This window comes from Glycine max, chromosome 16 (genome assembly GCF_000004515.6).
Source record: "Glycine max cultivar Williams 82 chromosome 16, Glycine_max_v4.0, whole genome shotgun sequence".
Lineage (NCBI taxonomy): Eukaryota > Viridiplantae > Streptophyta > Magnoliopsida > Fabales > Fabaceae > Glycine > Glycine max.
The window spans coordinates 14,489,156-14,507,232 of NC_038252.2; the positions used below are offsets into that span (position 1 = coordinate 14,489,156).

The window sequence follows — 18,077 nt, forward strand, 5'->3', positions numbered from 1 at the left end:
CCACCAAGCGTTTGCTATATCTAGATATATGTTTGTTTTTCTTATTAGTATTTTCATACTACACATGGCTTGTGTTCAAATTTTAGCAAGAAGAACTATGATTCTCTCACTTTATAATAGTGATATGTAGACAAATGTTTAAAGTCTTATGAGTTATGAATTTCTTAAAATAGTGAAGCTCTTGATAAGAATAAATCTATATTGTTGTTAAAAACTTAGTCATGCAATAGTGTTTTCTTCGTGATTATGTATATGCCAAAGCCTGTGGGTTGTGACTTAAGAAATCAACTATAATACTAGAAGCTTTTCAAGCAATATTTTGTGCAAAGGTTTTTGTGATAGAACTGCTTAAATTTCTTGAACAATTGTTTGTGCTAGTAAAGATAAAAATAAATTCCTGGTTCTTTGTATTCAATGTTAAAATCTGGCATGCACTGTACCTATTCAAACACAATTTTAGTTAGATAAAAGTGCATTAAATCTTACAGTTTTGAACAGTCAATTACAGAATTATTTTAGTGCATTCATTTTTATAATATGCATAACAAATTGCTATCTAATTTCTCAAGTTTAGCTTTCTGTTCTTAATAATTTGCACAAAAAAAAAATTGTCAAAATCCATTTGGTAAATGACGGTGTCTGAAGATATCTACCTTTTTGAGAGTGACATTGTTACGTACTGGACCAGAAAATGAGATAAAAGTGTAATCTTTATTACTAAAACTCAATCTCTGCCCTGATATCTATGTGATACAGACAGATATGTTGTACAGAGAATTCCCTCCCTCACCAAGGTATTTGAGAAACCTGTATTCTTCCTCCCAACTTCCTTCTCAGTTTTCAACTGACTCAAGCTAACTCCCCCTTTATCCCCCTTCTTTACTGAATTCAAGAAATTATTCTGTTATTAATAGAACTGAATTCTAATCCCCTAATGAATAAAGGTACTAGTAGTAGTAGTAGTAGTACACTTATTCTTCCTAACTTGGGCTCTAATAGACATTTAATTGTTTGAATAGAATGCATTCATAGTTTCTGATTCTTACTCCTACATTTGCAATCATATAGAAGGTGGATCCTACCATAGGTTGTCTTAAAAGGGGTAAGCTTGATAGAACCACTATAATTGGCATTGAACCAAAACTTTGACCAAGAAGCTATTTTTGTCGTTGCTGTGATCCAGAGATAAAATATACTAAAGACAAACCTCTCTTCATTGTATTCAAAAGACCCTGACCCTCTCCCAGTCTGCCTAGTACCGCATGAAATTTCTCATCTTGTTAGAACATTATTTGTTTATAACAGAGTAAAGCATTTCTTGTCCTCTAATGAAGGTTGATCCAAGTATATCTATCTACAAACTGTGAATTCTGTAATTGATTACATTATTACAGTTAAAACTTAAAAGTGCTATGGAAGAACTCAATTTGTTTCTGTATGTCACAAGTCAAAACTCCAATGGACCACTAATATGGTTATCTGATCTTAAATGAAGAGACCTAAAAGTTTTAGAATTCTACAATCTTGGTAGTTTATGCTGATCAGCAGCACTCACTTGTTTATTGTTGCTTGGCTAATATGTCATAACAAGTGCTCATATAAACCTGGTCTGAGAATTTGGCTTGATATCATTTTTGCCCTTGATATTATTGAATCAAAATTGGCCTTTACTAAATTCAGCTACATCACTCCAAGATCCATCATTTTTCAGTTTTTATCTGTGCTGAGTGGCATTTTTATGTTCTCTGATGACATGGCATGAAACAAATTATTTTGTTTCCCATTTTTTGCTTTCCTCAAGAGTGAGAAAGCTCTTGCATTCTCATTTATTTTTTAAATCACTGTTTTGAACTAAAGATGGTTTACTGGTTTGCACTTTATGTCTGTTGTGTCAGTTATTGAACATACACTACTTTCTCCATCATTCTAGGCTCAAAAAAAAAAAAAGAGACTTTGTGAAGCTCTGAAAAAGATTGAGCCTGCAAAATCTTCAGAAACAACCCATGATCCTGAGATATTAACCCAGAAGAGCACTTTTTCTTCTTAAAGATGGGCCTCAAAAGAAAAAATAACGTGCCAGTTGGAAGACGAGGAATTTACCAAGGTGTAATTTTGAGCATGCATCTGCATTGAAAAAAGCATCAAACTTTGAAAGTGGTGAAGACATTTTCAGCAGCGGAGGTTAAGGAGATTGCTGCTGAGCTGGCTAGATTGAGCGGAGGTATAGTGCTTGACATTCATGAAGATAACACAATAATAATGTACAGAGGGAAAAACTACTCTCAACCCCCAACACAGATCATGTCTCCACGAGTCTCTCTTTCAAGAAAGAAGGTACTGTATTGTGTATTCAATTTAACTGGTTGTGGTGTTCTAAAATTTCTCCTACAGTTCTAGGTCTTAGGTGTCCATAATGCTTCGCTTGCAAAACCACTGCTGTGTCTGAAATTTTACATTTGTAGTCCTTGAATGTGTGTATGCAATCTCTCATGTTCATGCTACTTGTCTGTTTCACAATAAATTATTTTTTCTTTTTCAAAGTTGACACTACGTAATTTTATTTCAAAACTCGTAAGTGCCTTGTTGGTGCTGGTAGGTTCTCACTGTACCTCCTGGGGGTGTTCTCATCTTTGCAGGCATTGGATAAATCCAAATACAGGCTTGAACAAGAGCTTGCAATTCTTCGTGCACAATTTAAAAGTTCAGCTGAAAGTAAAACAGAAGCTGCTGAGGCAATCCAGAACAGTGGCAGAGAGAGTATTGAGTCTGGGAGTATCTCAAATTTCCAGCTATAGAATTTATATAAAGACCGTGAAATGATGAATGATAACATTGGGTGCACAGAGGATGAGACAGATATGAACTCTGAATTGGATTCTGATTCGGATAAGTTATCTGATATATTTGAGACTGATTCAGATACTGAGAATTTCGTAAATGAGGAGAAACCTCTTAACTTGGACGATTTTGATAATTTTCCAGAGCAAAGCAATGGAGAAATGAATGATTTTGAGGAGCATCTGCAACAAATGTCTCTGAAGTAAAAAAAACATGGAAAAGGACGATAACTTACCTAAGCTGGACGAAGTTGACAAGATTTTTCTGCAAGCTACATCCTTTTTAAAGAAAAGGTTTAATTATTCATTTTCAAACTTATTCTTTCTCGTATCTATATCTATAGTCAATGTATTTTTTAGTTCATAAGTGAATTTTTTAATCCTTAAAATTTATATTTTAATTTTCAAAACATGTCTGCCCTTAAAAATTTTTAATTCAGTTAGTTAGAATAATAGAAACTTTTGAAAATTAAAATATAAATTTTAAGAATTAAAAAATTTATTTATTAACGGACTAAAAGAAAAAAGTTTAGAAACTATAAAAATTAAATGAATAATTAAACCTAAAGAAACATATAAAATGAGAAATTTGCAAACGACAAAGTATAATCGAGTGTATTGGATATAAAGAGTGTAGCTTTGGAGAAATTACAACTTACAACAATGAAGTAGCATTGTGCTTGACTCATTTTTAACACAGTAGATAAAAATTTAACTGTGACACTATTTTTTTTAGGCCATGGTATTCAAAAGTCATATTAGATCACAACTAATTTGCGATGTCACAACTAATTTGAGATAAGTGGGGTGGGGGATAAAGTTCTCTCGGTATCTATTATTTTATTTTTTTTAAGAAAAGGTTATTTTACAACAAATTTAATGTTGTGATGGTAAGAAATAGAGAAAAAAAACAAGTATTATATAAATTGTCTAAGTAATCTTTATTTTTATTTATAAAATTCAAATTTAAATCTATGGTAAGAAAAATTCAATTATATCAAGAAAATCTATTTCGGTTGAACAGGATATATATATGAATTATTATAAATCTCCTATTATTATCTTTAATTTTCACATATAAAAAAATCAATTATTTTTTCATGGTAAAGCAAAGCAATAAATATTGCATATACTTTTTCATAATTTCACCGTAATTTTGAAGAATAGAATTAATTGTGTTATCCAAACAAACAAACTTATTTCTTAAGGAAAGCTAAGTTTTTTCCTACTTAGACTAATTGGTACTGGTGACACTATTACTATACTAACATGAAGATTCTATAATTAACTTCACTGCAAAGGCAAACATAAAGGCTCTTTCCTCATCTCTTATAACCCATTGAATGGAATCTATTTTGTTTTAAGTTTAGTAAAATAGCTTCATGCCTAGGATAAGTTAAATCTGTTAAAATGAACATACTAGAAGCTCAAAATTGTTTAAAAAGAAAATTCTGAACAAAATAATTACTGCTTGAGTTCAAGAAAATTTGATATCTTAATTTATAGGAAAATAGATATTGTATTATAAAATAAAATAGCAGGTTAGACTTCCCTAGAGTTAGGTAGCTGTGGTTGTATGGTGCAATGGTGTAATCAAACTCGTTTGTTGGAAGGGGAAAGTAAGGGAAACAAGCATTCTCCAGATTTCATGTAAATTAAAAAAAAAAAATCTAAATATAACACCCCGATTTCATGTAAATTAAAAAAAAAAATCTAAATATAACACCCAGAATGTTAAACCAAACCAACCAAAAAATTCAGCAGCAAGAAATAAAGTAATAGAATTGTAATTAGCAGACTAAATGCTACACTTCACATACAGTTATTAATCAAGGATGTTTGGGTGTTCCAACCAAAAGGTTGGTCCAATAATGTCAATATGTCCTACAATAACCTTTCCATAATTTTCAGGAAACTCTCCATTCTCCTGATGAATTAGAGCAATATCTACCTTGTCCCTATAAACCGAGGATCCTTGTCGGTACATGACTGGTAAATTATTGTAGTCAATAGCCAATTCCTCAATTTTCTTTTGCAACTGAGCACCCTTTAAACTATTTTGGGCTTCCCTTTTGCTTTTTCCAGATGCAACTAACTTCCAGAAACAAGAGTTATATTGATTGTTGATGTGGCAATCCACTTGTCTCCATGAAAGGTAGTCCCGTAGAATCTCAGTAGATGGATAGCACACTGCTCGTCCATCAAAGGAAGGAGGGTACTTTAACTCACTTTGTGGGAAGAAGTTTTTCCATCTCATCACATAAGTGGATGTGAAGAAAGACACAATAGCTGAAATTATTGTATTAGCTCTCCTTTGATAAAGATTAGTGGCTTTCTTAAGAATAAAGCTATACTCATCACTAACCCCATAGGCAAAGACTATATCCTCCCAAAACTTTTCTAAGACAGCGACTGCACACAAATTCATCAAGTTAAGAGCTCTATCATCATTTGGCTTTACAAATTCATGTATCTCAGAAAACCTGTGGAAGTGGCATCCATCTATTCGAACTACAATCCATGTAGACGGCATCAATTTGCTATCAAATTCAAAGGACCTCACATACTCGGGAGTCACATTGTTAATTTCTTCAACAAACCCACCAAGCTCCTTCAAAAGAACAGTATGCTCATTCCAAAATCTCTTACTTGCTATTTTCTTGGAACGCACTGTGATTATCTTCCTTTTGCACCTTTTAATTGGAGCACCATTATCTGTGTACTTCACAATATCCTCAACGATTGTCTTCAGAACACAAGACCCTTGGCGGAATATCGGCTCTAGTGTATTGTAATTGACATTGAACTCATCAAATAAAAGATTGTTTAGCTCACCTTTGTCAAAATCCTTGATGAAATCCCATGCTTCCTTCCCATTCATTCCACGTTCAACAAGACGCCAAAGGCATTGCTCATGCAGATTAGTCAAATGACAAATATTCTGCCGCCACAAAAGATACACTTGAAGAGCTTCTACAGATGCACAAGCTATGACTCGCCCATGGAAGGAAGGAGAACATTGTAGTTCCTTGTATGGAAAGAATTCATCCCATTTTCTCACAAAGATGGATGAGAAAAAAGAAGTAAAGATGGATAGCACTTTGCTTGCACGCCTTTCATAGAACTTGGAGGTCTTCTTGAAAACAAAAGTATACTCATCACTGAACCCATATGCAAGGACTACGTCTGCATACTCTTCAAGAACTTCAACAGCGCAAGAGTTCATCAATTTCAAGGCATTTAAATCATGAGGTTTATGGAGTTTACTGGCCTTGATCCAAACAAGAATGATATTAGGAAACATGACCTCATCCTCAACTTCAAAACACTTGACATACTCATATTTGCTGTTAGCCATACTGCATGCCAAAGTTTACACATGTATTACTTATTAGCACACACAAGTTAACAACAACAGACTTATCCCGCTAGGAGCATACACAAGTTAACAAAGTGAAACTAATAATATACTAATTTAAAACTCTGAATGTATAACAATTGTTTTCAGATTATGAGATTATGATAAAGCTGTAGATTTAAGATGAGTGTAAACTTTGAAGTTGCAGATTATAATAATATACTAATTTAAAGCTGCAGATTATAATTGAATGTATAACTATCAACAATTGAACATATCAGTAATAACTTATTACATTTAAATTGAGTCATTCAGTGGATGAGATGAAAGGTATTTTACTATTTTAAGGTAAAAAATAAGCATTGGGTGGTGCCAATCAATAGGCCATAAGTTTGGTATTGCTTTTATCTTGCATCCTTAATAAGTAAATTTTGATCACTAAGTATAATATCTGTATACAAGTATGACACATAGGCTAACCATAGAGACACATTCATCATGGCGGATAAATTGTTATGATCTAGAAAAAAGTGTTGCCAGCATCACAAAACATGAGGAATTAGAGACAATCAAGAAAAAAGTGTTGCCAGTATCACAAAAGATGAGGAATTAGAGCAAAGTACAGTAAAAGGAATGGCCACAACGTAAAACATAGGAGTAACAATTAAAGAAAATCTCATAAAAAAGCATTTAAGAAAATTAAAGAGAAAGTGTTTTTGTGCATCCAAACACAACATAAAAGGGGTCTTTAACCAACTAAGAAATCAATAATACAGCAGCTATAAGCTTTTCTAAAACCAAAAAGCTAAATAAATATAGAAACCAAAATGCATAAACCCCCATTCCCCACACCTTAAACACCGTCACAAAGCATCATGAGTGAAGCTTCTACAGGCTTTTGGAGTGACTGAATCCTGACACAATTGACAACAAACCAACTCTCTTCCCTCTCTTTCTAATTATGTTTTAACCTCACACACACTCCTAAACCAGAATTGACACTATCACAGTCTCCTTCATCCTTCTCTCTCTGAATCTATCAATTATTTTCTCTCTTTCTCTTTCATGCATATTCACAAACACATAGTAATCACCACCTAGCTCAACCTCAAACCACCAAAGAAAAAGCCACGACCTATTTCACCAAATTCAGTATCCTCCAACCCCATCAAACCAAAATCCAAGAAAATTCCAAAACGTATAAATGTAATCCATATAGACAAAACATACAGGCCGTCAATAAAATCAAAATTGAAATAAAAAAGTGGGCAGCGACAGAGAGAAAGAGAAAACCTACCAACAAGAGAGAGAGAGAGAGAGTGGGTTGTGCAACAAGCAAGGTCGAGCGTCCTTGGGGAAGAAAGTGGCTTTTCAAAGTGTTCCCTTGGAGAAGACGATTCTGTACTGTAAGGGATTGTTTGGTAAAAATAAAGAAACTATTATTTAAGAAGAAATTTTCAAAATTTAGTATGGTTTTCACAATTTTTTTCTATACTTTAATTTAAATATTTTTTTCATACAACTAAATAATTCTTGAAAGAAAAAAAAAAGACACAATTAAAGTTGGCTTTTTTTTTGTTTTGTTGCTGCTTAGAAAAGATAAGTCATAAAAGCTCTATTAGATGTGTGCTCACAATGGCACTATGGGTGGTAAAGTGGACTAGTTCAACCCATTTTGGCCCACTCTACTACTAGTCCACCAAAAGTGGGTCATGTCGGGCTAATCCGCCTTTTAATGATGGGTTAAAGATTTTGACATGTCCCGCTTAGGGATGAGTTGACAGTCGACCTATCAAAAATGAAAAAAATATATATATTTAATAAAAATAACACAAATGAACAAATTTAGTTTAAAAACGTAAAGTATATTAATTGTTTATTCTAAATTTGTTATTAATATAATTTTTTTTATAAGTATTAGAGAAATTGAATTTATAAAATAATAACAAATATGTATTTTGAACAATACTATATTAAAAAAAAAAAAACAAAGTGACAACCCAAACCCTAAACACCTATTAGTATTTAGATTTTCTTTTAAAAAAATATGTATGGCGGGCCGATGAGCCAACCCTTCTCGCGCTGCTGTTGGCTCGTCAGACCTACGGGTTAGGTGGGGCAGGCCACATCATGTTGACAGGTTCCATCAAACATCACCGAGGTGGATAACTTTAACTCCTTAAATGGAATTTGCCATTATCACACAACAAATTGATACCAAGACCTAAAACAAGTAAGCAAAACCAATTGATGTTCACACAAACACACACTACAACCTTATGACCCAATTAAAAAATAACTAAGTAGAACTAAAAGCTTAAAAAAAAAACAAAAACATCTGAGGAAAGTTATGGACAGGTTGACGAGGTTGTAGAGGTGATTTTTGTGGGGAGGAGAATTAGAGGAGAAGAAGATTGCATGGGTCAAGTGGGAATCAGTATGCCTTCCAAAGGAGAAAAGGGGCTTCAGAATTAAGGACCTAAGGAAATTTAATTGTGCCCTTCTCGAAAAATGGAGATGGAATTTATTTCAACATAAACGAGAGTTGTGGGCTAGAGTGTTGGATTCAAAATATGGAGGCTAGAGGAACTTGGATGAGGTACTCCATTATCATTTTGTGGCACAATATTCCTTCTACATGAAACATTAGGTGGATAGTAGTAAGATGTAAATGTAGAGGTCTCTTCCACTAAATAAGCTTCACAAATACTACCCTCAATTGCATATGTGTTTGTGACCTTGTCTTTTAAAGTGCGAATAAACCTAATACAGTAAATTGAAGACATTAATTTAATAAATATTGATTGATCATTTATTGAAAACAAATAAGATATATTACTCAACCTTTCAAAGGGATACATCCACCGATATTGCACGAGACCACCAACCCTAGCTTCATAAGGCAAATGAATCGGAAGATGCTCCATAAAGTTGAAGAAACTTGGGAAATATTTGTTCAAGTTTGCACAAAAATATTGGAATATTTTTTCAATTAAGCATAAAGCATCCTGTTTTAGTAGAGGCGAAGTTATTTCTCAAAAGAACTGACTGAACTCTGCCTATGTGTTCCAAATGGCCTTTGGTAAATCTTTGAAGGCAATTGGAAGCAAACATTGCAGGAACACATGGCAATCATGACTTTTCATTCCAAACAACTTCGCATCTTCCATGTTATCACACCTAGACAAGGCAAAGGCATACCCGTCGGGTAGGCTTTAGTCTTTTGACCCATACACACACTACTAATCTTTGTTGCTTTGTTAATGTGTATTTTGCCTTGGGTTTTTTCAGTTTCCGCCCTCCTCCATCTTACAACTCCAAATCTCTTCGCCTACAAATATCTACCATGTCTAGTCTAGCATTAAAATTGTCCTTTGTCTTGCCTTTAGTGTCCATAACAGTATACTAGATATTAAGAAGCATGTTTCTCTCAATGTGCATGACATCTAGATTATGCGGGAGAAGATTTGTTTTCCAATATGGCAGCTCCCAAAAGATGGTTTGTTTGGTCCAATGGTGATCGACCAAGTCCATACCCTGGTAGAGTATCATATCTCGGTCTAGTTATTTTAGGTAGATGTCTTACCCTTTCCTACATTTCTTCACCAGTCAACCGATGTGGGGCAATGAGGTCTCATCATGTCTATGCCTAAAAGCAATTTTATTTCTTCTATAAGAATGATCAATTGGCAAGAATTTTCGATGTAAATCAAAAAATGATACCTTTCAACCCTTATCAAGGTATATTCCTCTTGATTGCTCCATGCAGATTAGACAAGCAAGTTTACCCATTGTAATCCAACCTGACAACATTTTGTATGCAAGAAAATCACTAATAGTCCACAACAAGCAAGCTTTCATAAAAAAATTCTGCTTCAACGAGACTTCATAGGTCATGACACCAGAATTCCATAAAAGTTTGAGGTCATCTATAAGTGGCTGCAAGTACACATCAATTTTATTTTTTGGATTGGATGGGCCATGGATCATAATGGTCAAGAATAAGAACTCTTTTCAAATGCTCATCCTAGGTGGGAGATTATAAGGAGTAAGAATTACTGACCAACAAGAATAAGGTCTGTCAGATATATTAGATGGTGCAACCGATCAGAACATAGCCCTAACTTGACATTCTGGGGAGTCTATTGCAAATTCAGGATATCTTTCATTAAAACTCTTCTAAGCCTTTCCATCGGATAGGTGAGATATATAACCTGGCTCTCTCACATTCTCATGATGCCACCTCATTTGACTGCAGTTTGAATTGAGGAATAAAGTCTTTGAAGCCTTGGAATAATTGGAAAATACCACATCTTTTTTAAAGGGACATCTCTAGCTTTACCATTTCTAATAACAGTTTTGTAATGGTCTTCTCGACAAAATCTACATTAACGAAGATCCTTATCAAGAGGATGGTGATAAATATACATCCTTTTAGACAACAATGAATCTTTTGGCAACCTAATCCACGTTGTTCCACTGACTTCTTTGCATGATAAAAGTTTTTAGGTATTTTATTATATTTTGGCAATGCCTTCCTCATAAAATCTACCCATCGGTTAAAGCAAGACACTTAAAGCTTCTAATGCAACTGACAATTCAGAGTAACTTTCACAACCATTATACAAGGGAGCTTGCATAGCTGCCAACATGTCGAAAAATCGGGTTAAGATCTCCCCTCATTTGTTCTGCATAGTCAAACTGTTGCTACTTAATATAATTACCAATAGACGGTCTTAGCAGCATCCATTACTAGCTGCTCAAAATCATTGAAGCCTTCTCAAACTCCACTACTTCCATAATAGTAGTTGTTTGAAATGGTTGGCGGAATGGGAGGCCTTTGTTCATCATGATTAGTCCAATAGTAGTAATCACTCATAAACCCTTTCATACAAAGATGCGTCTTGACCTCATCAACTAAATGATACTTCATACATTTGAATTTTTTACATGAGCACCTCAACTTTCCTTCTCTTTTATAATTTTCTTTTGCACAAGCAAAGTCAATAAACTCAACAACCCCTGCCATAAATTCATTTGTGACTTTTTTCTTATCAGGACCCGTCCTCTCATCCATCCACTTACGATGCTCCGGAACTTCCATTTTTTTCTATATGACAAAGAGGCTTGTAAATTATAACAGACAATAATGATAATTGTCTAACACAACAAAAATAAATAACATAGGTTTGAGGGAGAAAAGCTAGGAAGGCCACAAAGGATTCAACCCTCAAGTAGTTAAAAACTTGTACTCAAAATAAATAACTATTACTAGTTAGTTTGCGCGGTTAGCAATAGCAATGAAAAATCAAGAGACAATATTTGGTTATTGAAATTCATTGGGCATTGGAGAAAGTTCTGGTCTATCAAGTACTAAGGGCAGCAAAAAAAAAAGTGGGAAACAAGTGCTGAAATGAATCTAAATTAAAAGTGCAAAAGTCTAAATTACAAGGGTAATGATATAAGCAGTATAGGTATTAAATAAAGAAACAATCAGTTTGCTAACTGTGCAATTCAGAAAACCTACGAAAGAACAAGACTGGGATCAAATGCAGTTCAGAAAATCAGTATGGCACCTGAAAGTCCACTACACCAAGATTGCAACATTTAACAACTTAGATGCAAATTTTTACATACATATCTTGTCAGAAACGTTAATTGACTATCTTGTACCTATACATTAATTATAACCTCCAGCAAAAAACAATAATAGAAAATGAAAAATAAAGAGAAGGAAACCCAATAATATTCAAGACATGTTATACTGTGAAAGAGCACCAATTTTTAAGAACTTTTAGTTCTGATACAATTAGCTAAGCAACACCTAGTAAAATCTTATCGTTGACTTATCAAATAAATGACGATTGTATAAGCATAAAAGAATAAAGTTTATATCTTCCACTATTATTATAATGTATAGAAACTTTAAACATATAACATAAATTGAAAGAACTTCAAACCATTAATCTCCCGTCTATAAAACAATACTAATAAGATACAAAATCTCTTAACATGACTCACAATCAAAAACAACACAACCAAATAAAAGCTACCTGGTAGAGACAACAAAGATGATGGATGCGACAAAAGCTGAGGTGACAAACAGATGCGATGATGATGATTTTCCAACACACGGACCCTAGCAATGTCAAGGGTCAAAACAAAAATAAATAAAACAAGTTGTATTTTGTGAGTAAAAATAGAAATGGAAAAAAATAAGAATGAATGAAAGAAAGAAACACGAAAGATACAAATAATGTAAAAATATATGTTGTTTGCATGGATAGAAGTAGGAAATAAATCTAGCTAGTACTATAACTATGTGTGTGGAAACAAATTAAAGGATTTGTACTATAATTATTTTTTTTTAAATCAGCAAAATGATGTTGTATATATGTAAAAGAGGTACGAAGGGTACCTAAACCTATTTGCAAAAGATAGTCAACCAACCTATGGGATCCCATAACATGAACTTTCTACTACCAAGGTTACAAAATATTAATATGACCATATGAATATTAGGTAACCAAAGAGTCTCAAACAATCCCAATCTTTTTCACCTACCCTGTAACTTTGCCTCACCAAAAAACCATGTGATTCTACCCAATCCACTTCAATTCAAAATTATTTTTAACCAACAGGAACCTTGCTTTTGTCCTTAATAAAATCAATTCAAAATTTTAAAAAGTGTTTAACATCTAATCTGAATCATAAAAAACTAGTAATGTATAGGTGACTATATTTGAACAGTAACCATTTATTATTTATATTTGAATGGTAATCATTTTTCAAAATGTGAGCATAAGTTATGTGTTAGCTCACTTAACACAATGTCACAAGAAACCACATCAAGAGTAATTAAATGTACTATTCACTAAAAATAATTTTTTGTTGCCCTCCAAAATTCATTAAAAATATAGTATGTGAATTATTTGTATCCTCATACATAGGATAGTTGTGCTGAGATAAATATACTTGATTCACATCAGGGTGTCTTCAAATCTCATATTTGTTGTAGGTCATATATACATCAAGGTGTCTTCAAATCTCATAATTGTTGATGCAATCCTCCCAAGGAGAAGACTCATCACCAGAGTCATGGCTAAGAGACTCCAAATAGGATTTATCTTTGTACATGTTAGATTAGGATTTCATTATTTTTGGGTCTTGTATTTAGGGCTCCATAATGTAGGTATGGTATCCTAAAAATGTAGGATTTTTCAGCCCTTGTATTTTAGGGCACCTAGACTAGTTTTTGTATTACGAGTAGTTTTGTAATTTCACATGCATTAAGTGCTTTATTTGATATGTGTGTTGGATAGAAATTTAATTGAATTGGGAGACGCCCGATCGAATTAAATTTTGGACCATCCTAAGGGGGAGGTGAGCATTTGCTTGCTACACCTCATTGTCACATCATATAGTCATACTTTGTGCATGTCCTTCATGCTTTACATGTCTCATGACACCTAAGCACACTTGTGGATAATCTTGGACTTGATCTTGGATTAGTGGACTGAACCATAGCTAAAATTTACTAATCATAATTAGTGAAATTTTGACTCCAAATTTGGCTCCACAAATTCAAGTGAAATTTGAATAGAATTCAAATTTATCTCCTATTTTGTGTGACACTTAGGCTATAAATAGAGGCATTATGTATGCATTTTTTCAAATTTGATCATTTGAGAATTACACTTTAAAGTTAGACCTCATTTGAGGCATAAAAGTTTGTGCTCCTCTCCTTCTCCCTCCACTCATCTTCTCCTACCTTAAAGCTCTTATACATGGTTTCCTATGGTGGTGAGCTTATTCTTGACTCATCTTCTTCTTAAAGTGGCGTGTCCAATCAAATTTCTTCCTTCTCCATTCCACTGCCATTGATCTTCAAGAAGTAAAGGACTCCATTGATGAAGAATATTCAAGGCTTGCAAGCTCCACATGGAGCTACATCATGTGGTATCAAGAGCATCTTCATCTAGGTGATGTTCTTTTGCTTCCTCTATCTTTTTGTTCAGTCAATTTACTTCAATTCCTTGTTCTTCATCTTCTTCTCCATGTATCTCCTCCATTGTCTTGGGGTTTGGTGATGTTTAGAGTAGATTCAAAAAAATAAAAATAAACCGATTAAATCTTAGATATATACTTGTTCTTGCATTTCAATGGTTTAAATTTTATAGATATACTCTTGAATAAATTTTTTGTGTTGATTTTAGGTTATATCATTTTGCAGTCATAATCTTCTTGTGTTGAACCTTTAGATCTCAATTTTCTTGCAAAATATTTATTAGAAAAGAAAACAAAAAAATCTAAGTGTAAATCACTTCATTCATGTTGTCTTAGAGTTATGTTTAGTCATAATAATTGTCACATCATGTTCTAAGTTTGTGTTCAATTTTGATTTTGTTGATTGAACTCTAGATACATTTGTTCATGTATTCTTGCAATTCTTAGCCTATCATTTGAATTTTGAGTCTAATTCATACATGTTATTTAGTTCATAACATGTTCTAAATCAATTCCTAAAAGTAGTCTTGTTGTTAAACTTTTTTTTTGTTTTCTAAGTTTCCTATATGATGCCTATCAAGAAATTGAGTTGTGGTGCTGAATTGTGGCTGGATTTGTGAATCAAAATAAGTCTTAAGCTCTCTTGAATTGTTTTATTGAAGACAATTGAGCATAAGCAAATACAAATTGTAACTATCCAAGCCTTAGGCAACATAAACACTACTCTTGATTTCTAGGTTGAAATTCTGGTTGCTGTCAATTTTGGCACACTCTCTTCTTAACTCCACCATGGCTTGAATACTTTGAGTTTTGAGCTGAAATTTTAACTAGATAAAATAGACATCTGGACAAAAAAATAGAAATAGAATGAACAAAAACGAAAAAGAAATGAGCAAGAAACGTTGATAAAGATTAACATCAAAATTCACGTCCAGAACAACAACAAAAAAATATGTATGCTTGATTTGCTTGAAAATAGTTCATTATTTTGAGTTGTATTACAAGCCTATGCGACTCCTTGGAGTTGTTCATCTTTTAGATGTGTTGCTAAATTGACATAACTAGAATTTTGCTTTGAGTCTTATTTTTAATTTTTGAATATAATCTAGTGTCATTCTAGGACTTCCTTTCTGTTCCACCTTGGCTCGTGGTGCTTTCTTTTTGCTTTGTTTTTTTCTTGAATCTCATTGAATTAATGTCACGTTAAATTTCCTTTTGGTTTAGCTTTCATTTCCTTTAGATTTAACTTTCATTCCACATGGAGCTACATCAATTGTTGAAGGTCATATTTGTGTTGACACCTTATCTCGATCTATTTTGAATTTCTTATTTCTTATTTCACGTGTAACACCTCAAATTTTAGATCGAAAATATTGTTTGAAGACACTTTGATTTAATTTATTTTAGAAACACTTGTCATTTTTTTCAATTATTACTTATAAATGATAAAAGCATCTTCATACACACACATACACACACACACACACACACACACACACACACACACACACACATATATATATATATTAAACAAAACGTGTTAGTCGAAAAACACTGAATAGTTGCATCAAATTAAAATAAATGTCGATGTATAGTAATTCAATTTCCATACATAAATAAAATAAAACTTGTAGTTTCACAGAGAAATATACAAATAAACCCATAATAGTGATGCAATCCTACCCCGCAAGGGCATTGGATAGAAAAAATCCAAGTAGATTGGGCCAGAGATGCAAGAGAAGGCCCTAGGGTTCTTATGAGCCTTAGGGTAGATTTCGGACCCATGGGCTAAGTACGAGCCCACTTATCTTTGTAAATATTAGATTAAGGTTTCATTATTTTTGGGCCTTGTATTTAGGGCTCCATAATGTAGGTAGGGTACCCTAGAAATATAGGATTTTTCAGCCCTTGTATTTTAGGGCACCTAGACTAGTTTTTGTATTAGGGGTAGTTTTGTAATTTCACACACATTAAGTGGATATTTGATGTGTGTGGTTGGAAATAAATTTAATTGAATTGGTAGAAGCCCAATCCAATTAAATTTTAGAGGGGGAGGTGAGCATTTGCTTACTACACCCCATTGCCACATCATATAGTCACACTTTGTGCATGTCCTTCATGCTTTTCATGCCTCATGACACCTAAGCATACTTAGTGGAGAATCTTGGAATTGATCTTGGATTAGTGGGCTGAACCATAACTAAAATTCACTAATCATAATTAGTGAAATTTTGGCTCCAAAGTTTGGCTCCACAAATTCAATTTCAAATTCAAGTGAAATTTGAATTTCCCTCCAATTTTGTGTGACACTTAGGCTATAAATAGAGGTCATGTGTGTGCATTTTTTTCAACTTTGATCATTTGAATATTAAACTTCACATTTCAAAGCTCATTTAGAGCACAAAATTTCGTGCTCTTCTCTCCCTCTCCCTTCATTCATCTCCTTCTTCCTCCAAGCTCTTATCCATGGCCTCCTATGGTGGTGAGCTTCTTCTAGACTCATCTTCTCCTTGAAGTGGCGTCTCCTCTCTCTCTCCCTTTCTCCATTCCGCTGCCATTCATCTTTCAAGAAGCAAAGGAATCCATTGATGAAGAAGATCCTAGGCCTACAAGCTCCAATGGAGCTTGCATCATGTGGTATCAAGAGCATCTTCATCTAGGTGATGTTCTTTTGCTTCCTCTATCTTTTTGTTCGGTGAATTCTCTTTAATTCCTTGTTCTTCATCTTATTCTCCATGTATATCCTCCATTGTCTTGTGGTTTGGTGCTGTTTAGAGTAGATTCAAAAAAAAAATAAACCGATTAAATCTTAGATCTACACTTGTTCTTGCATTTCTATAGTTCAAAATTTGTAGATCTACTCTTGAATCTTGTTTTTGTGTTGATTTTAGGTTCTATCAATTTTCATTCATAATATTCTTGTGCTGAACCTTTAGATCTAAATTTTGTTCCAAAATATTGATTAGAAAAAAAAAACACAAAAATCTAAGTGTAAATCACTTAATCCATGTTGTCTTAGAGTCATGTTTAGTCATAGTAATTGTCACATTATGTTCTAAGTTTGTGTTGAATTTTATTTTGTTAATTGAATTCTAGATACATTTGTTCATGTATTCTTGTCATTCTTAGCCTATCTTTTGAATTTTGAGTCTAATTCATGCATGTTATTTAGTTCATAACATGTTCTAAATCAATTCCTAGAAGTAGTCTTGTTCTTGAACTTTTTTTTTGCTTTCTAAGTTTCCTACATGATGCCTATGATGAAGTTGAGTTGTGGTGCTGAGTTGTGGCTGGATTTGTGAATCAAAATAAGTCTTAAGCTCTCTTTAATTGTGTTATTCAAGATAATTGAGCATAAGCAAACACAAATTGTAACTATCCAAGCCTTAAGCAACATAAACACTACTCTTGATTTCTAGGTTGAAATCGCTGGTGCTGGCAGCTTGAACATACGAACTTGTATAAATTACTGGGAATTGGTCACTACGTTTTTTGAGCTGAAAATTTTACTGAATTTTCTAGACATCTGGACCAAAATTATAAAAAAAGAACCAAGCGATTTGGATTAAAGGAAAAAATAATAAAAATCTCACAAGTTGGAATAAAAATCAGTGTCCAGGGAAAAAAAAGAAAAGTGAAAGGAAAGTGTGCTTGTTGTTTTGGCTCAAAATTTGTTCTATAATTGGTGCCTATTTTATACCAATCCTAGTTCTGAAATTTCAATTGAAAATTATTGTGAAAACAAGTGCCAAAACTAGAGGTTTCTTGAGTCTTTTTTTTTTTAGAGTTTTTCTACTCTACTCTAGAGCCATTCTAGGTTTCTCTTTGAGTCCTAGCTTGCTTTTTTGTGCTTTTCATTGCTTTAATTGTTGAAT

At 33.3% G+C, this 18,077-nt stretch overlaps 1 protein-coding gene and 1 pseudogene across 2 annotated transcripts; one reads left to right on the plus strand and one right to left on the minus strand.

Annotated features, from left to right (window-relative positions):
- Positions 1–629: 629 nt before the first annotated feature.
- Positions 630–3,204, plus strand: LOC100801786 (uncharacterized CRM domain-containing protein At3g25440, chloroplastic-like; annotated as a pseudogene).
- A 1,404-nt stretch (positions 3,205–4,608) lies between these two features.
- LOC100810659 (tRNA(His) guanylyltransferase 2) lies at positions 4,609–7,638 on the minus strand. 2 transcript variants are annotated; one of them, XM_006599114.3, is made up of 2 exons: positions 7,493–7,638; positions 4,609–6,196 (listed from the first exon to the last, which is right to left on the minus strand). In XM_006599114.3, the coding sequence occupies exon 2, from the start codon at positions 6,193–6,195 to the stop codon at positions 4,663–4,665; it is 1,533 nt and encodes a 510-aa protein (XP_006599177.1). In that variant the 5' UTR covers position 6,196; positions 7,493–7,638; the 3' UTR covers positions 4,609–4,662. The 2 variants fall into 2 exon arrangements, with proteins under 2 accessions (XP_006599177.1, XP_003547793.1); XM_003547745.4 differs by lacking the exon at positions 7,493–7,638 and adding an exon at positions 7,048–7,469.
- Positions 7,639–18,077: the final 10,439 nt, after the last annotated feature.